At 38.8% G+C, this 21,962-nt stretch overlaps 1 protein-coding gene across 1 annotated transcript; it reads right to left on the bottom strand.

Moving 5' to 3' along the window:
- Nucleotides 1-2,970: 2,970 nt before the first annotated feature.
- On the bottom strand, nucleotides 2,971-6,461 carry LOC141626793 (uncharacterized). Its single transcript, XM_074440438.1, has 2 exons — nucleotides 4,941-6,461; nucleotides 2,971-3,414 (listed from the first exon to the last, which is right to left on the bottom strand). Exons 1-2 carry the CDS (start codon nucleotides 5,398-5,400, stop codon nucleotides 3,365-3,367), a joined length of 510 nt encoding a protein of 169 aa, XP_074296539.1. The 5' UTR covers nucleotides 5,401-6,461; the 3' UTR covers nucleotides 2,971-3,364.
- Nucleotides 6,462-21,962: the final 15,501 nt, after the last annotated feature.

Raw genomic sequence — 21,962 nt, forward strand, 5'->3', positions numbered from 1 at the left:
AGGCTCTGGAATACTCCGTTCAAGTGAATTCCACAATATATTCCGAGTGTTTTTGAAGTTCATGCATAACAAGGAACAATGGTTACTTTGGACTCTAAACTTTGTTCTAATTATACACACAAGCCAAAATCTGCAATTATTTGTTCGAAAATTATTCACAAGACAAAATCTAAGATAACCTCACGAGTTTATAATAATTTTAATTATCTGTGTTAGTCGTTATGCATTAAACAAATTCTCATTATAGACGGACACTATCCGTCTATAATGAGACGGACTGATGTATTAAACACGTTGGCACGTTGCATGCATCATAGGCATTTTTTTTTTCGTGCGAAAGAGGGGCAAAGCCTCGAAATTAACTACTAGCTATTACAAAGGAAATAGTCACCCCAAAAATATCCTCCTTAAGGATTGGACGTAATTATGTAAACGGAGAATCTAAATGTGTAGGTAGAGTACTCGAGACGATTCCTTTGTTTGCTAGCAAATCAACGGTTCTGTTAGCCTCTCTAAAAGTATGCTCCAGCTTGATCGTCATGACTTCTTCGTATCAACTCTTTGCACCGTTTGAAATAAATTTCAGATTATTACTCACTAGTTGATCTTCGTTGATAAGACTAACACAAGGAGAGTTGTCCATGTGCACGATTAGCTTTGTAATGCTGAGGGCTTTCGCTCTTTCTAACCCAACAAGTAAGGCTAGAAGTTCGGCCTTCATAGACGTACAAGAACCACAAGAGAATAATAAGCTGTAATAAAATTAATCGTCTCATCTCAGAATATTCCTTCTCCTCCAGCTGGACCCTGATTTCCTTTGGAGCACCCAGCCGTGAGGTCTGGGTAACCAACGGACAAAAATCTCTGTACTGTGCCGTGGTTGTGGAATGAATATGTTATGTCTATCAAAGGCTTGCTTAGTATTCTCGAACTGTTGATATAAAAATACATGCGGTTCTAGTGGATTCTAGTCTCTTCTAAACACAATATTATTCCGCCATCTCCAAATCCACCAACAAGTGATAACAAAGTAAATAGGCCAATCCTCAACAGAAACCTCGACATCATTACCCGCATTTTTAACTAGCCATTCGGGAAACGGTGTATGAAAGAAGAAATTATTAGACGAGTTACAGGGGCGGAGTCAGGATTGAAAGATTTGGGGTAGCGAAAGTAGCGTGAACCCGTGAACACAATAACAACATAGATTTTTTTTTATAAACAATTCGTTTTTTAATTGTCAATAAGAACTACACTTTCAATTTTAAAAAAAGAAAAAAAAGTTTTTGCGATAATTGACGTGGTTGTTGTTGACGGAATGATGGTGGCTCAAAAAGCCTAGGTAGTTAAGATCTTTCATCAAGCATTTGTTTTGCGAGAACAATTCGTATGACCATCAAAACGTAAAAATTTATATAATCTAATGAGTTGAGAATTTTTTTTTAGGGGAATGGAGTTGGGAATTAGAGCATAGGATATTAGCAGACATATTATTTAGGTTGAAAGATAATGTGGGTACCATATACAAGCAATATACAACTCAACAAGTGAAAAAAATTGCTTATTGTAGGAGTCGAACCCGCATTTCTTGATGGATTTACTTGTAAATTACCACTAGACCATGTACATCTTAATGCTACCTTAGAAACGTATTATTTATTTATCCTTTGACAAATATCAACGAAATATGGAGTAGCAAAATTTCATCTTCTTAGTCAAATTTACGGGGTTTGGGGTAGCGGCTGCTACCCCATGCTACTAGGTAGCTACACCTCTGATTTATTAGACGGGTTGATACCTACACAGTTGAAATGTCTTTTTTCATGTTGATTGCTACATTTACCAAATGATGAGCACACCAAGATTGGGAAAATCTTTGATTGTACGTAAATAAAACAGTGATTATTGTACCATTCATAGTTTTTCTTCCAACGCAAAAACGAAACGAAACTATAATAAGTAGTCATATGGAACGAAATCCATAATAAGTCATATGACCGTCTTTTGCATTTCCATAGGTCACGACTCCACGATTCGCAACAGGTGTTCAAAACCAATCAGCATCAAACCGTTGTTACTGTACAAAGAAAGCAATCATACCTTCTTAACTTAAGATTTCTCACAACCTCCTTTTATTTTCACCTCTATTTTAGTCGCATAAGTTAAAACGGTCTTAAACAAAAATTGGTGTACAGGTTAAGCGTCTTGCTTAGATTTCAATTAGGAAAAAGATGAACAAGTGCAATTATTATTTTTTTTTTTTTTTTTTTTTTTGGTTGACAATCGGGTTAAGGAGTTCTACATTTTAATAGCACTTCAGGACTTGAGCAAGAACCTGCAGACAATCAGAGAAAATGTTAACATGAAGTTTGTTTCTCGAGGGTGCCCACTTCAAGGCCTCCCTAATTGCCAAGGCTTCCGCTTGCTCAGCATTCTCAGCTCTTCCCTTGATACAGAACTCACACAGAACATCATTATCTAACATGATACACCCGCCAAAACCAGCAGCCAGTTCCGTAGACCACGCAGCATCCACATAAATATGAGACCGCGAACAGCTTAGAGAAACCTGAATCAAAGGAATGGAAACCCCATTCCTAAGGTTAGTCAAGTCTTCCTCCAAAGGTGTTTGAACAGCAATGGACCTCGACTTCCTATCTTCAGCAAAAAGAGCCAAGTTAAGAGTATCTTAATATAATAAGATAGCACCAATAGGGGAGCTCTCCGCATTATCAAATACCTTTCTACACCGCCCAGATAGTCCAAATAGTACACAAGAAAGAAAGACAAGCCTCTTGTTTATTTGTAGCCTTAGAAAGAACAGAAAGCCAGTTGCAAGCCCACGACTGGAGGCTCAAATTATCCCCTGATTGAGCTCGAATCCCTAGAAGACTTCCAGCCCAAACTCTATTAGCAAAGGAACAATTCACTTGCTTACTTTGTGATTCAAACGGAACAAGTGCAAATTGATTGATGGAGAAACTGAAATTACTAAACAGGAATCCAAGGGTTGAGTTCTCCGGGAATGATGGTTATATTATACAGAGAGTTCTATTTACAATCAGCTGGTATTTACATACAATGACTGAAATAGAAAGGAAAGATTCAGCAGCCAATTTCAGTTTTCTACTGACAAGGCTAGCGCATTTCCTCGGCAGCGCCAGTAGATCAACAGCAACAATATGTCCCACCAGAAATAAGGTGGATAAACAAGAGTCGAGCCGATTTACCGGAACATCTTCATCGTCTTTAGATGAGAAATCAAGTCATATCGATTTTGAGCTGTGATTATTTTTCAAGTACATAATAGCATTATAGCTTATTATTTTTCAAGTTTAAACACCATGGGAAAACTGCCGTATTATTAGAATTGCTGCAGCGAAGACAGCCATTGATCCATCATGTTTTTCCCTTCTGCATGGTCAATCACAGAGTTTAGTTCCCAGCTAACAATCAATTTCATGTCTTTACTCGGAAAATTGGAAGATATCAAGCTATCAGCTATACATTTACTATCAATTTCAAGTCTTTACTCATGCCCCGAGTTATTTATGCACGCATGAGCTGAGATACCAATGTAAGCATTGCAGATTCATTCATCGGTGCATGGATCAAGTATGAAACGGTCTCGCATGTATATGAAGCCAGGTGATATGATCACTAGACTCTAAAGGTTATTGCAGAGTAGTTCCTGGAAAATCATTTTCCAACACAATAATACCTCCTTATCTTCTATATACTGCAACTCATGTATCTCCGAAAAAAATAGTCAGAATCAAACTTAGGGGCAATTTACCCATTCTGTCTTCACTGAAAGAACACTCAAATTATACAAGGCCAACACGAGCATGTCATATTCAGTGACAAATTTTATGTCACTGGAGATTCATAATTCAAACAACCCACCATTGGCCCTGTTCTTTTGGACTAAAACTGATCTGAACTAAACTTATAGGATCTGAACTAAACTTAACTTAAATTAAGTGACGTATAGGATTTAAATTGAATTTATAGGATCTGAACTGAACTGAACTTATAAGATCTGAACTAAACTAAACTAATAGGATCTGAACTAAACTGAAATTATAGGATCTGAACTGAACTAAACTTATAAGATCTGAAGTGAACTTAAATTATATGACTTTAAAGTCCAAAAGAACATGGCCTTAGATCAAACAATAAATTAAGTTACCACAAGCTTATAGTTTTCACGGCTACTTAGCTACATAAGTACTCCGCACTTTGTAACTAAAAATCTTGCATTATATAGTACGAGTAGAAAATATTTGTCTTAGCTTTGAAACTAGAAATTATATTAAGATGCAAATTTAGTTATTCTGCCTCAAGCCAATTCACTACACAATTCGAAATCCCCTTCACATAATTTTCAGGAAATGTACTAGATTAGGTTGAACAGAGGAAGAATATACGGAGTAATAAAATGGCATTAACACCAAATTTTCTACAAGAGAGATGATGAGAGTTATCAATTGACCCTTAAATTTAGGTCTTTGCAATGGACATGATTAATATCAATACACAATGCTTCCAAAAGGGATCTCATTACAAGCAATGTAAGGAGCTCCGAAATACACAACATTTCCCTTTAATAACAAAGTCGTTATCAATTGACCCTTAAATTTAGAAAGCAGAGCTTTGCCGCTCTTGTGGTCCTTTTCCGCTCAAATCCAACTAAAATAAATGGTCCAGACCAAAAATAATTGACCTTTAAACAATTTCTCCAACTAGCAGACAAATGGCAATTCAACTAACTACAACAACAACAAGCCTTAATCCCAAAATGATTTGGGGTCTGCTGACATGAATCATCATCTAAAACCCTCCGGTGCATCCTATAGCACTCCACAATATACGGAGATTAAATAAAAAGAGTTGAAAAAGCATAAGAACAAACTTAAGCATCTGTGAAGAACAAGTACCAGTGAAGTGTTCATTAGTGAGACTTTGGATAGCATTCAGAAGGTGGTTATTAGGCCCCTCAATAATCCCCCTTCTGTCATTCCTATAACAAGGAACCAACACCGCAAAACTATCATCAGTCTCATCACTCAAGAAATCATGGCCATGGGGCTCTAACCACCCAATAGACCAATCAGAATCCTCGGATTCCGACTCAGATAAACCAACACCATCTTTTGGAACAAGAACAACATCATGTTCCCTATCGATTTTCCTCTCTTCTCTACTATGCCATTTCTTCTTAAACTTCCTAGGAGAAGAAACACCTTTCTTTAAAGGAAACTTCACACTTTCCGTCTCCTTTATACCAACACCATAACCCTGAGAATTTGATGAAGACTCATTTATGTTGGGTACTTTCTCCTTCTCTTTACCACCCCATGAGGGTATACCCCACCATTGAAAACCATGACATGCCATTTTTTTTCACCCAAAAAATGGACAAATCTCTCAAAGTTTCAAACTTTCCACTCAAAATTACGATGAAAAGCTCGAAAATATTCGATATTTTGATATTTCTAATAAAGTTGCAAACTTTCTTTCATTTAGTTCATTGCAACCCTAAAAATTACACTGCAGAGATTATGGCAAGTAAACATCTCATCCAAAATCTTGAAAATTACAATTTTTTAATCAAATTGGGTACAGAAAAGGTACAGAAGAACATTACAGAAACCCCAATAACTAAGAAATTGAAATTAATCACTTCATTGTCAATTTAACAGTGACAATAATTTCAGTAAAATCAACTGAAAATAACTTGAATTCCCAATTACAGAATCAAAAAGTTATATTGGGATAAGAAACCAATTTTAGTTCACAAAAAAATGACCCACCATTTTTTTTTATTTTTTTTTATGCTTGTTTAACTGAAAACTAATTCAAATGAAGAACATTTGGATACATAAACATAAAACAAAACAAAACAATCCCAGATTACAAAATCAGCAAATTAAACCTCAAAAACTAAAGAAACAAAACATACTAACAAGATCAATAATTTGCTTTTTTTCCAACAAAAGAATGAATTTTTTTTTATTTTTTGAAAATCAAAGAGAAACCCAGAAATCTAAACAACATAAAAAGATGAACAACACAAGAAAAATCAAAACTTTGTTAAATTTTTTGAAGAATTAACACTAATACATAAAAAGGGTCCTAAGGGCTAAGAGCCAAGATAAACTAAAACACAAGTACAAAAACTGAAGCACAACTTCATTTATCTATCTCTCTCCTTAAGTAGGTGATAAGTAAAGAAATCACGTATCTGATATAAAACTACTCGAGGGTTATAGGGCTTTGAAATTTATTAGGCGTGACTAAACAAGAATCTTTCACAAGATTTTCTTTCTTGGGAGAGGCAACCCCTGGGTGTCTAAAATTTCACCCAAATTTTAACCACTAGACTTTATCTAGAGGTTTTGGTTTTTATTTTTGAAAATATAAAAATTAAGAGCTAACAACGGTAGTAATTTAATCCTTTTGTTTTCTGTCTGATGTTGCTTGCTGAACTATAATAAGCAGAAGTTTGGGACTTTTGTGAGCCACTTTTTGTTCAAGAGTCATTTGGTTAATCAAGAAACTTCAACTTTCTAATAACTTACAATTTATAGGACTAGATTTAATATTCGTGTGATACACGATATTTAATAGTGTTGTCTTATAAAATTTTCTTTCAAGACGTTTACTTACTTATAAGATGATAAAATTATAAAAAGTGACGAAAAAAAATGACAAAATAAAAATGTTCACTTATTTACAAATCAAGAGGTAACACTTAAACTACTTTAAAAATGTTCACTTAAACTACACTTAAAAATGTTCACTTATTTTGTCATCCAACACTTTTGACTACTGCCTACATCCAACAAAAATACTACTACTATACCCAAGTAACGAAATTACACTTCTTCCATTTAACACCACTTTGCATATATGCTTTATACACAAATATTAAGAAAAAAATATTATAATATTAAAAGTACAACAAATGAATAGTAAGTGTTAGGATTTTGTGTAATTTGTGGGCCTTAATAGTGGAATTATAGTATTATAGTAATTAAAGTACAACCAAATAAGGAAAGGTGCAATGTGGAGTTGAATGGACGGAAAAGGAATACATGCAACGTGAAGTTGAATAGAGGGAGTAGATCATAATTAATTAGAATATCTACCGTAACAGTCCTATAAGTGAAAGAATAGCGATAGGGCGTCACCCGGTGGCACTAAATCTCGGCGCCACCATAATAAAAGAAAAATAAAAATAAGAAAATAAAATAAAAATTTTCGTTTTTGCGCCAAAGGTTTAAGGATAGATATGTAATTTGATTATTCAATATCTAAATTAACAAAACTCTAAATAAATTAAATTTATAGTAACCTAATTTATTTGATAGTAACCTAATTTACTCTAAATTAATTTCATCGTAATTATTTTTCATCATCCGGGTTCGTTTTTTCATTTATAAGCCAACAAAAGAGAAATACAATATGATTCGTCGATATGAATTCTGGACGAAAATGACGCATTCGAGGAGTCTCGGAATTCTATGTTTAGTTTTGATCTAACGAGAGGTGCCCATCGTAGAACACCCGTAATTTCTAATTTACTACGAGCATAATCAAAGTAGGTTGAGACTTGAGTATGTAGCAATCATGCCGGCAAGGAACTCCCGTATGTATACAAACGCTGCACTCTTGGTTGTTGTAATTCCTCCACAAAAGGTGGCAAAACCTAGAAAAATTGTACTGGTTTTCATCTGCTTACAACTAATTATAATTACTTATACAATTTAAGTTCCTAAGCTACCCCTTTCTACTAATTAATTTGAAATTCAAAATTTAGAGGTGGAATATGAAAATACCTATTTAATTTACCATAATATTCTCGGTGGCGCCCAATTTGAGTACTACCCAGTGGCGCCATCTCATTTTCCTAAGTTAAACATACACTCATCATTTATTATTATGACTATATGTTTACAGCAAAGAAAATGGTTGATTCTCTTATACTTGAATGTTTATTAATTATTGTTGTTTGCTTTCTGAAAGATTAGAATTAAACCTTATAAGTAAAAGCAATCAAAAGTCAACAATAGATAAATTTATAGCAATACTATATCATAAGAGAAAAGTTTATCTAATCTATATTATATATATATATATATATATATATATATATATATATATATATATATATATATATATAGATTTGGGATCCTGGTAGAACCATGAAGATAATGAGAACTGTGAGAACCTCTCACAACCCTTAGATCTTAGACAAATAAAGGGCTGCGATTAAACTTATTTTTCCAACCGCCAACCTCAATTTTCAATCATTATGCGCTTTACTTCTACCCTCCTCTCTTTCATCACACTTATTCAACGATAACTCTATAATCTGTGATTTCGAGCACCATTACTATGATTTTGATTAAATTAGTCCGTACATCCGACCTCAATTTCGCTTCCTTCTTCGTTCTTGTTGATTTCATCATCGCCTTTTCTGATTTCGAGCAGATTACAATTTAGGTAATTCCTTAATTCCCCCAATTTCTTTCTTATTTATCAATTTTTATGATTTTTATGATTCAAATTAGTTGATTAGGGTTGAATTCCTCATTTGTAAATCATTTTTTCTGATTCGAGAGATTAGAATTTAGGTAATTCCTCAATTCCCCCAATTTCTTTCTTATTTCCAGTTTTTATGATTTTTATGATTCAAATTAGTTTATTAGGGTTGTATTCCTCATTTGTACCCTTTTCTTTTGTTTTTGTTTCTTTCAAATTGTCGTTGGATCATTTTTTGGAAAAAAAAGTTTCTTCTTCTTTTATAACCTGGCTATGTAAAAAATCTGGAAAATTATGCAGTTCTTGGAAGTTGTTCCTGAGTTGGGTAACAACTATTCAAAACGTGAATCAACCACAAGATTTAGAAATCCATGGTGGACTTTGTGCACTTGTCAGATTTGTAGAAAATTTGAAATTTGCTCTTCCATCGAGCTAGATTTTTAGGTATGCTTTTCCATTCTGGACTGATTGTTTTCATAAACGGTTTCGATGTAACTTGTCGGAGGTTGCTTTGTGTGTGTTTTCCCATATTCTATATCATGAATCGCTTATTCAAATGATCTCTAGATAGTCGGATAGACTATAATGTGTGCCTTAATGCTACTTGGCGTAGTTTGTTTTAATTTTTTTTTTGGTCAATCGAAGCGCGCACTTAAGTCGCATTACAATATGGGGGAGGGGGGATTCGAACCTGGGACCTATTGTAACACCCCCTCATACCAAGGTGCCTTACCAGGACCACCCTACCATGAAAGTGTGTTACCATCTCGGTTACCCGAGGTTAGTACATATCAAAAGCGTCTGAACTGAGCACATTTATTAAATGCCATAAAGGGTTAAAGTTTACATCAAACCAAAATCCAAAAACTGATTCAACAATACAAATCCAATGTCTGACAACTAATAAAATCAAAACTAAGACTCGGACGGTGATGCTATGACTGGTGATGACAACGCTCCCATGACTGCCCCAAGCTCACCACTATCAATACCTGTCAAGCCTGCTCACCATCCCTGAATGGATCACCGCAGATTCCACAAACAACAACGGGTCAGAATTACTCAAACAATATAAGACAAACAGACGAGATAAACCCATTGATCATCCTCCAACTCCAGTCTCCCGATCTCACACAATAACCGACTACACACCAAAGTGTATAGCCCTGCCAGATTACCCATCGCAACAGGTAATCCTCGCCGCCAGTGGGTGACCGCAGCCGCTCCCACCTAGTCCAGCTCATCAACGAGCGACTAACAGTCCCTGTCCCTTAATGTGCACATCCCCTTCCGTGTCGGGTTCTACGGAGGGCGAACTAAGGTATGAAGCCACTCCCGCAAGTGACTCCACCACAATCACAATCACACAACATCACAGCCGTCACAACATCTCCACACCAACACCGTCACCACAACACTCATACTCCGATGATCAGCAGATAACAATATTTACAAAACAACCATGTGTTAACAATGAACAGTAAACTGAGTAGGAAAACCCTACCTTAGCAATCAACAGTAGAACAAAACTCGGACAATCAGAAAGGCTCCTCTACGAAGTCTTCTCCTATACAATGATCACATAACACAATTACACATTGCACAATCCCACATATTCCCAATTCTATATATGTATACAGTAACCCCAAAGAATACAAACAACATAGAAATAGAACTTACAAACAGTAGAATGAGGAATTATACACAAGAACCACGAAGATCGCACACACCACGATGCTAGGAAATGATTAGGAAGTGCTTAGGGAGTGATTAGGGTAAATGTAGAAATGATGAAGTTTGAAAATGAGGTTTTAGAAACTGACGTGGGATATAAAATAACCCTAAACATTCAATAATCAAATCGTCAAAATACGCTTCGCCAGACCGAATACTAGGTCGAGTAAAGTGTATACTCGGCCGAGTATCCACTACTCGGTCGAGTATTCAATATACTCGGCCGAGTATTCCTCGGCAGAACCGAAACAGACTATAACAACCGCGCTACTCGGCCGAGTAGGCTCTACTCGGTCGAGTAGTCACCAAAGAAAATCCGTAGTATTACAGTCTTTCCCCCTTAAAAGAACGAAGTTCACACTCCACCCTAAAACAAGACACTACACAACTCACAAAGACTACACTAACAAGCATCTATCAACGCCAAAGAACCACACAAAACACCACAAAACTCATCAACCCGACTCACAAATAAGACAAAACACAACCGCGACCATCTCCTACTGTAACACCCCCATACTCCAAGTGCCTTACCAGGACCACTCAGGTATAAGGATACTACCATCTCGGTTACCCGAGGCAATGATAATCATAAGACAATAAAGAAACATATTTAAATAGTAAATATAATTTAAGTGATTACATATCTCAAACCAAAATCACAAAGGAATTACAAAGTACTCAATCCGTCTATCGATAAAACTATCAAGCTACTAGACATCGTCTGACACAATGGAAGACTTCTAATCGCAACGTGATGACTCATCCCGGCTATCCCGTACGCATCATATCATACCTGCTCAATAATCGCTTACCACCCCGAATGGATCACCACGGTTTTAAAACATTTAAACGGGTCGATTACTATTTACACAAGTTATATATCAACAAGACAACAACCAACACAAAATCAAGCAATCATACACAATCGCACTCCACTCCATCTCCGTCACCGATCGTCCACCGAACCAGCCCCCGTGGGGACCGCAATGCCGTTCCCACCTAAGCCTCGCTCATCATACCGAGCGATAACCCTGTCCCATTAATGTGCACATCCCCTCCCGTGGCGGGTTCCACGGAGGGCGAAACTGGGGCGTGAAGCCACTCCCGCAAGTGACTCCACTCAGCCGAGAACGCATCTCGAGAACCACAGACAAACAATCACAATCACAATATCAACAACCGTCTGAATCAATCAACAATATATAAGCACAACCGTCTGAATCAATCAATCACACTAATTACAACACAATCACCACACATTATGTAAGTAATACTGAGTAGGGAAACCCTACCTGGAACAGCAACACAATCAGACGGTCTCAACAGCTGTATCAAAATTCCTCTCCTACGAATCCTCCTCCTAACATATAATCATGCAATTGCTACCAATCAAGAAACATAACAAAAACCCCCAATCCCAAAATTAGGGTTTAACGAAATACTATAAAATTGGTATGTATATCTTACCCTCGACACAAGGATTACAAAGGTATAAAGAACGATGAAATCTGACCTCTCGAGCTCCGGGATTTGTCAGTAACACGGATGAATGCGAAGAACGTAACTTGAATCTCTTTTCAATGTGATTAGGTTTGTAAAAGTGTGTTGTAAAGATGACGGAAAGATTTATATATATTAATCCGTGTTATTAACAAAACCCAACAAAACATCACCCGTAAACCGGCTACTCGATCGAGTAACTGACATACTCGATCGAGTGTCGGCTACTCTATCGAGTACCTAAGGCTACTCGATAGAGTACCCGGCTACTCTATCGAGTACCTAAGGCTTCTTGATAGAGTACCCTACAGGTCAGAAACTATTTTAAAAAATGCAAAACACCCTTACTCGACAGAGTAAGGCCTACTCGATAGAGTACCCAGAGACTCATAAAACCGTAGTATTACAGTCTTCCCTCCTTAAAAAGAACTTCGTCCCCGAAGTTCAACCCATACATAAAAACAAACATACTAAATCGGTCAAGACGCAACAAAGCTACTAAGAACTCAAAACAAAACCCCAACTTACAAAATATGAAACCATGAACTCTTAACACCAACTCTACCAACTATTCCTACCTCCAAACCTCGCTCACGATGTCGTATCAACTACATCATAAACTCTCCCGACACTAACTCCATACATAACCAACTACATAAACATCAAACGGAATGTTACATTCTACCACCCTTAAAAGGAACTTCGTCCTCGAAGTTTACTCACACTCATAACCTCATCATCCAACTCACAACACTATCGGTATTCTCGCATTCCTAACCTCGAACTACTATAAGCACGTCCATGACCTTTTAACACTATCAACCACAACATATACAAAACCATACCTTATGCTACACCAACACTCTACTTCCAAATATACTACCATATGTACAACCATCAAAATCTCTTTTATCGCATCCTACTCCTCTTAAGATAAATGTTACGTCCTCGTAACTCACTAATACTAAATCCTAGATATATCTTTCCATTTTCTCATCACCACCGCATGTCAAAGATAATCACCTATAACCTAAAAACACTCGCCATGCACATATCCAAGGCTTTCTTACTTAAACATTTTTCATACCTCAACTCATACGGCACACCACCTAATCTATACCATAAAACGCGTGGCAAAAACACCATACTAACTCTCCATTCTTACTGCAAAACAACATACCTCTCTATGTAAGGCACCTATCTCCCAAAAGCATAACTCACGATCTACACTCGTTACGTACACTCACACTAGATCCTCAAGTTCTTTTCTTTATTACCGCAAAACTCATACAAAACTTAACATGACTCTAATTCCCCACACCCTACACTCACTGTCCCAAAATCTGATTATGAACCACCTGCAACGTCCAGATCAGTACAACTCATGTTCCACCAATCACTTACCATGATTATGTCTAAAGCCTCATCTTAAAACAAGATCAAAAGTCTTAACATCTTCCTCGACAACTGTGTCCCATCAACAGAATGTCACTATACCATGACAACAACGAAAACATATACAACTCTCTTCCATATCATACTCTACCCTCATACCAAAACTTAACTGGTAAGAAACATCAATAAACAAAACAACTGTCTATCTCGTACAAATCAAACTCACAGGAAGCAACATCAAACAAAACAACAATCTATGTATGACTGGTATGAACTTTCGAAACTCGAATCATAATCATCCCGTCTACTCCACCACAACCGGTGACGGCATCGCAACACCTCCACCAACACCCACACCACAGTGCGAAAATACCCGCATCACAATACTAAACACCGTGCCCGGATCACCACCCGAGGCACCACAACCACATCGATAGACATCACAGCTACATACAATTCCCACAAACACTGACTCAAAATAACTTTTCAAACAAGAAAAACTTATTCAAATCCACTTTACTAAATCACATCGCAACATATTGTATGAATTAAACAGATAACCTCATGAATATCATCCCCTTACCATATCACAGATTAACATGTATCATGAATACATACAAGCATAACCAGTCACGCCAGATCATTCGAATTATTACCTTTTTTAATACCATTCAATTAGATTAGCGTACCCAACATGCATTACAGAACATTCCAATATGACTTTATAATAATCACACTATACCACTTCTTGTGAGATCAAAACCTCACACAAACATTTATACACATCATAGACCCGTAATCACATCCAACTCGGTCCCCCCGATCACGTAAGTTACCACTCAACATAGGTTACTCCGCCGCCGAGCTTAACTCATATGCCCCTCACAACATTTTCCCCTATTCGCACAACCATCACTTCTTGTCAAGTATAACCATACCATTACTATTCAACTATTAGCATCCGCCTCATCTAACCACATCTTATACCTTCTCACAACTATACACAACAATCAGGTCCCTACCAAATCAACCTCTTTTGAATTGCTACCTTTCTAATATACCATCACTCTTAACCATTAGTCACAAACCATAACACCACCACTGTCCGGACATCAAGCCTCTTTCACTCATCTCTAAACATCACGATTTCTTTCCTATCTTCGGTTAACATTCCAAATAACTATCATCAAATTCACCAACAAAATTACATCAACATCATTCCCAATACTATCTTACTCGTATTTTCATCTAACTCTCCACCAATTATCTATTATCGTGCAAATTCTCCACCAACTTCTTACTTCCTTAATTCCTCGAAACTCATGATTAATCATGTTGTCCTGAAATTTCTGTATAATCACTAACTTACTTACTCTTGATAGTATCATACATCTCGACGATTCCTTACTTTTATGTCACATAACTCCGGTCAACATTTTCCTAGTTTTGCTCCCCTCATTCTTTTCTTGTACACTCGACAGAATCAATTAACCATTCAACTCCTTATCACTTCTACCTAACTCTTTAGTGTTCCGGTTACTTTCTCCCTGCTCCAAAACTCACATCTAATTATTTCATATCGATATCATCTCACTCTTTCTTATCACAAATATTCTTTTATTATTTCATCAATCACCCTTGCCACTAATCCATCCATAGAATCAACGTTTACTGTTCAACAATTACATCTCTAGAAATCAAAATTCCTTTCATACCGCTAATTGCCCAAAGAAATCACACAGTAGTTTCATCTCTTAATAAACCAAATCTCCCAAACTCATTCACTGTCTACAAATCCACCTCGCGACATGTCTCCACAAAGTTCACTATATACTACTCTTTTCACCCTTTTAAAACGAACTTTCACTATGTATATTCTTAACCCACACGACTCCTAACCATCCCCCTCCATGATTCTTTACACATCTTCAGATGCCACCATTTGCGTCCCTCATTTCAATCTTTTCATTCTCACGTTCCATAAACTCACATCATCCCTTGCCCACATTCACTTACTTTTACGTTACTCAACACACAACCATATCACTCATCTCATTTCATCTTAGAAAACATGCTCTATGTCTCAATTAAGCCATAACGATCTTCCTTTTTTTTTTCCACTATCTATCACAACCACGTATAACTCATGTCCTCCCATCGAACTCATACTCACCACAGGTGCCACTCACTACACCACAAGATTGGGTAACTTATGCGTCAAGACCAACGTACAAGTAAAACAATGCATAAAGAAGCAAAATAACCACTTTGAATTGAATATAACATGCAACGAATTCAAAAGATAAGCATATGACCCAAAACAGGGGTCACTAGATCGAGTACATGCCACTCGATCGAGTAAGTGACTTACTCGATCGAGTAGGTGAAGATCAAAAGCACGTAAAACAAATCACCAGTGCTACTCGATCGAGTAACTGAGGTACTCTATCGAGTGCCCCCCTACTCGATCGAGTTCCAAGGCTACTCGATCGAGTACCCTACGCAATTCTCAGCATTGTCCAGTTTTCGTAAAACAGTCATAACTCACTCGTTTCTTGGTCGATTTGAGCGTGTGACCTATCGTTAGAATCGTAAAAGGACAAGCTATCACCTCCAATTGGAATCACATCAAAATCATTTATGCATCCTAAGTTATAACAGTTTAAAGACAACTTTGCTGTAATCAGACGACAAAACTATTTGATTTTTACTTCCAAACAACTTAGACAACAACCAAGCAAACAAAACCAATCCAAAACTCATAAAACCAGTATTCCTAGTCATATGTTACTATCTTCAAAAGCCAAGCAACAAATAACTCGATGCACATATATCATTCAACTTACCAATCACATATTACCCACAAGTTTTTATTATATAACTTTACGTAAACAAAATTACAATTATATGACATCAAGTATCATATTAACATGTTACTAGCATAACAAAATTATAACATCTCTTCCATCATACAACATGCTTAAAAAAAAAAAAATATCATATTATCATGCAACACTTATCATCTTTTTCCACCAATTATTCATGCTCTTACTCAAACTTTCGGCTATATAAACTCGTACAACACTACCAACAACATATATGTATACATAACTCTATGTATAACTCAAATCAAACAAATTTTCCTCCCGTATCTCTATAATGCCATATCGTAAAACAACTATCATGCTTTCAATCAATAACTTACGAAATCATATCATTACCATCTTTTCTACACATTCCCATTCTCCACATACATACATCCACTGATTCATGCCACACATCACCATATAGGTACACAATTCACAAGATAAACACATAGCGATCCCGACTCATATCCCATGGTGACCGGTTCAAAATTGTAGGGCAAGTTCGCGACTATAGGACGTCACTTAAGCCTTTGCTGTAATACTCCGTATTTATGGTCTTGGGGGTACTCTATCGAGTAGCCCTTACTCTGTCGAGTAAGGGTATGTTGCAGAATAAAATAGTTTCTGACCTGTTGGGCACTCGATCGAGTAGTCCGGGGCACTCGATCGAGTAGAAAGTACTCGATCGAGTACCTTGGGTACTCGATCGAGTGTCCGGTTTACGGGGAGTTTTTCGCGGGTTTTGTTAATTATGCGATTAGGGTATTTAAACTTAATCGTCGTTGTTTTAATTCACTTTTACCAAAACCTAAAACCCGTTTAAGAGAGAAAGCGTCATCATCTTCCTAATCGCATCCTTAACAATTCCGAGTTCGGACGGTCGGTTAAGTGTCGTAGTTCGTGTCGTTGGATTCCTTGCGTCAAGGGTAAGCTTTTAATATAATTTATATAATGTTTTGCTAGGTTTGGTCAAACCCTAATTTAGGATTTGGGGGTTTTATGAATAGTAAGTAATTGGTAGCCTTTATGTGTTATTTGTTAGGAGGAGAATTTGTAGAAGAGGCGTTTTGAGACAGCTGTAGATACCGTCTGCGTGTTGTGCTTTCCAGGTAGGATTTCCTACTCAGTATTAGTCCCATAATGGGATATTGGTGATGTGCTGTAGTTAGTTATTTGATATGATGATTGTGATTGTGATTGTGGTTGTGATTGGTTCCTATGGCTCTCGAGATGCGTTCTCGGCTGAGTGGGGTCACTTGCGGGAGTGATCTCACGCCCTAGTTTCGCCCTTCGTGGAACCCGCCACGAAAGGGGATGTGCACATTAATGGACAGGGTTATCGCTCGTACGATGAGCGGGGCTTAGGTGGGAACGGCTGCGGTCCCCCACTGGCAGGGCTGGTCCAGTGGACAGTCAGTATTGAGATGATGGGAGTTGGTGGTGTATGTGTGTGTGTGACAGTTCAGCTGTCTGTTTGTCTTATTGTTGTTATCTATATTGATTGTGTGATTAGTACTGACCCCGGTGTTGTTTTGTAAAACTGCGGTGATCCATTCGGGGATGGTGAGCGAGATATTGAATAGGTATAGAGATGATCTTGGGGATAGGCTGGGATGGCCACGACATGACGATAGAGTCTTCCGCTGTAGTTTAGCATTTATTTACATTTCAGTTGAGAACAGATAGTTTGGAATAATGTATTGTACTTTCAGTTTGGTTTCGAGGATTGTACTTATTCATTAAACTACTTATAATAAATGTTGTTTCTGTTTTGTCTATTTGATTATCATGCCTCGGGCAACCGAGATGGTGATGTCTTCATACCTGAGTGGTCCTGGTAAGGCACTCGGAGTATGGGGGTGTTACAAATGGTATCAGAGCGACGATCCTGAAACCTGTAACCAATGAACTTAATGAACATAGGGAGTCAATTAAAATGAACCCGGGGTAAAAGTTGTAGGAGCTAGTGCAAAGGTTTGGGAGACGTCCTAAAGTCGCGGGGTTCGCCCTACAACTTTGAACCGGTCACATGGGGGAAATGTGTGTTGAGTCATGTGTGTGCTTAGTAACTTGCGTGACAATGTGATGGAATGTGTGATTTGATTGTTGGATGTTGAAGGAGAAGTTGAGAATGTGAAAGAAAAGTAATATATATATGTAGACGTGATGATGGAATAACATGTTGGATGTTTACAATGTGGCTTTAATGGCATGATGAATTGATCTTGTTGATAGTAGAGTAAATGCGTAGCATATTTATTATGATATCATATGATTTTATAAAGTTAGCATGTTAGTATGTGACGTAATATGCGGGTAACTCTTACGTATTGGTGGTACTTGATCGAGTGAGGCTGACTCGATCGGGTAGGTTTTTAACGATTTTGAGTCCGGAATCGAGTTTTGGGGCACTCGATCGAGTAACTAGGGGTACTCGATCGAGTAGAAAAATCACTCGATCGAGTAGCCTAGATACTCGATCGAGTGGGTTAGTGATCGAAGGTCTGTTTGGTTCTGGAGTTTGGGTACTCGATCGAGTACATGGGGGCACTCGATCGAGTGGCCCGTTACTCGATCGAGTGGGTTTGGATACTCGATCGAGTAGGTTCTCCGGGCGCGTTTTAGTGTTTTGAGGTTTAGTACGCGTGTTTATGTTTATCCCTTTCTTATATAGCTTCAAGATGCCGCCCAAGAGAAATGCCTTGTACGCGAGAGCCGAGCTTATGACTACGGATGACATCGTTAAGATGTTGGAACACCAGGACGCTCTTCTTGAGACCCCGAAGAGAGTGAATGAGGACAAGGATAAGAGTAAGGAGAAGGAGGTTGACCATGCTAAAGTCAGCCTCTATATTGCGAGGTTTAACCCGAAGGAGTACAAGGGAGTTGAGGAGCCTAACCATCTTGATAGTTGGGTGAGGGAGATGGAGAACATACTAGATTTAGTTCGCTTGTCTGATGAGATGAGAGTGGATCAGCCGCATTCTATCCGAGGGAGGCGGTGGCAAGTGGTGGGATTCAGTGAAAGTGAGTGCCAAGGAGATATATACCAACCAGGGTTACCTGCTATACCTTGGGAGGAGTTTCGTAGGGCTGTGAGGAAGGAGTTCGTACGCAGCATGTGAGGAGTAAGTTGAGAGAGGAGTTCGACAAGTTTAAGATGATCTACGAGATGTCCGTGGCCGAGTACTACGAGACAGTTCAATGAGAAATCCAGATATGCTGAGGATATGGGTTTGAGTGAGGAGAATCTGGCTTTGAGGTTTGAGAAAGGGCTAACCACGAAAATTATGGATAAGTTACCCGTGGGAGTCCTTACGATGTGAAGGAAGCATATGAGAGAGGGCCGGGAGAGCCGAGAGACTAGCGGAGATGGCTCAGGAGAGGTCGGGTGGAGAGAAGAGGAAGTCCGAGAGCGAGGGTGGTGGCCAATCTAATTTCAAGAAAGGCAACCACAATCAATCTAAGGGATTTTCTTCTGGTCCGGGTTTAGTCTTTGAACTTCCTTTGGGCGAGGTCGTGGGAGTGTGAGCAACAGGCGGGAGTGACCTGCTTTGGTTGTGGTGGCGTAGGCCACAAGAGACATGAGTGCACGAGCGCACCGGGATCTTTTCAGAGACCTGCACAGAGCTTTGCGAGCAACAGACCAGCTGGATCATGGCCAAACCGGGGAGGTCAGAGCTACCAGAGTGGAGGCAACCGCAACGGCGGTAATTCTTATCAGAAGACACCGATGAACAACAACAATCAAGGGTCGGGTGCTAAGCCGACCGCATCAGCTAGTCTTGTCCGGGAGGTGGGCGAAGACCGATGGCAAGTTGTTCATGATGGACAAGAAGGCAGCTGAGGAGGATGCGCACGTTATCACCGGTACATTCCTTGTTAATGGTATTCCTACGTTTGTTTTGTTTGATTCGGGGGCTTCTCAGTCGTTCGTGTCTTCGAGTCATGTAAAACAGTTGGGTTTGAGAGTATATGAGTCAGTTAGGGAGCAAGTCTTCATACCTTCAGGTGAGTCTGTATCGTGTGGGAGGTTGTTTAGAGATGTATCTTTGATAGTTGGGCAAGTCGATTTCCCTGTAGACTTGCTAGAGTTTCCTTTTAATGGTTTTGAGATGATAGTTGGGATGGATTGGTTAGGAAAGTATAAGGCTAAGATAGACTGTCATCAAAAGAGAGTGTCCCTTAGAGGTCCTAAGGGTGTAAGTGTGTCTTATCGTGGGTTTCTAGTCAAACCCAAAGTTAAGTTGATTGCAGCTGTCACTTTGAAGTCGTATCTGAGGAAGGGATGTCCTCTGATTTTGTGCCATGTGAGAGATGACCGGATAGAGAGCCCGGCAGTTGATGAGATACCAGTGGTGGGGGAGTTTGCAGATGTCTTTCCAGAGGAGATTCCGGGGTTGCCACCGAAGAGGGAGATAGATTTCACCGTTGAGTTGAAGCCAGGGACGGGGCCAATCTCTAAGGCACCGTACCGTATGGGTCCTAAGGAGATGGAGGAGCTTAGGAAGCAGTTGGATGATTTGATAGAGAAGGGATACATTAGACCAAGTGTATCGCCTTGGGGAGCACCAGTTCTTTTCGTGAAGAAGAAGGATGGAACTTTGAGGTTATGCATAGATTACAGGGAGCTGAACCGTGTGACGATAAAGAACAAGTATCCTTTGCCAAGGATAGATGACCTGTTTGATCAGTTGAGTGGTGCAACGGTCTTTTCTAAGATCGATTTGAGGTCGGGGTACCATCAGGTGAAGATTAGAGATGTGGACATACCGAAGACAGCTTTCACGTCGAGGTATGGCCATTATGAGTATGTGGTGATGCCATTTGGGTTGTCTAATGCGCCGGCAGTGTTTAGGGATTTGATGAATAGGATCTTCAGACAGTTCTTGGATCAGTTTGTAGTGGTGTTTATCGATGACATCTTAGTCTACTCTAAGACTAAGGAGGAGCATGAGGAGCATCTGAGGATCGTGTTGCAGACTTTGAGAGATCATGAGTTGTATGCTAAGTTGTCCAAGTGTGAGTTACGGTTGGAGAAGGTTGCTTTTAAAGGGGCATGTAATCTCTAAAGATGGGGTAGCTGTGGATCCGGCGAAGATTGAAGCGATGACAAAGTGGGAAGCACCGAAGAATGTTCTTTGAGGTTAGGAGTTTCTTGGGTTTAGCTGGATACTACAGACGGTTCGTGAAAGATTTCTCCAAGATAGCTAGACCGATGACGGCGTTGATGAGGAAAGAGAACAGGTTTCGTTGGGATGAGAGTTGTGAGACGGCGTTCCAAACCTTAAAGGAGCGTTTGACCACAGCTCCTGTCTTGGCATTACCTGAAGGGAGCGAGAATTTCGAGGTCTATACAGATGCCTCGAAGAATGGGTTGGGATGTGTGTTGATGCGAATGGTAAAGTAATTGCCTATGCTTCTAGGCGATTGAAGCCTTATGAGGAGAACTACCCTACTCATGACCAGGTTGGGTGCGGTGGTGTTTGCTCTCAAGATTTGGAGGCACTACCATTATGGAGCAATCTTTAAGGTATTTTCTGATCACAAGAGTCTCAAGTACATCTTCACGCAGAAGGAGTTGAACATGAGACAGAGGAGGTGGATGGAGCTGATTGGTGATTACGACATGGAAATCATCTACCATGAAGGGAAGGCCAATGTTGTTGCTGATGCTTTGAGTAGAAAGAGTGTACATTCCTTGTGTACAGCTCTATCTTTGATGAGGCTGAGGGATGAGGTAGCGAGCTTTGGGATTCATATGATGCAGAAAGGAGATGCTATGGGTGATATGACAGTACACATGGAGTTTTATGATGATATTCGAGGTAAACAGGCTTTGGATCCTAAGATAGTGGAGTGGAGAGTGGAGTAGAGAAATGGACGGTGTCCGGTTTTCCATTCATACAGATG

Source organism: Silene latifolia, chromosome Y, assembly GCF_048544455.1.
Source record: "Silene latifolia isolate original U9 population chromosome Y, ASM4854445v1, whole genome shotgun sequence".
Classification (NCBI taxonomy): domain Eukaryota; kingdom Viridiplantae; phylum Streptophyta; class Magnoliopsida; order Caryophyllales; family Caryophyllaceae; genus Silene; species Silene latifolia.

Coding starts and splice junctions, on each gene's coding strand:
- LOC141626793 (XM_074440438.1), bottom strand. CDS start 5,400: ATGGCATGTCATGGTTTTCAATGGTGGGGTATACCCTCATGGGGTGGT. Junction 3,415..4,940: donor CACTAATGAACACTTCACTG/GTACTTGTTCTT, acceptor TTGACCATGCAG/AAGGGAAAAACATGATGGAT.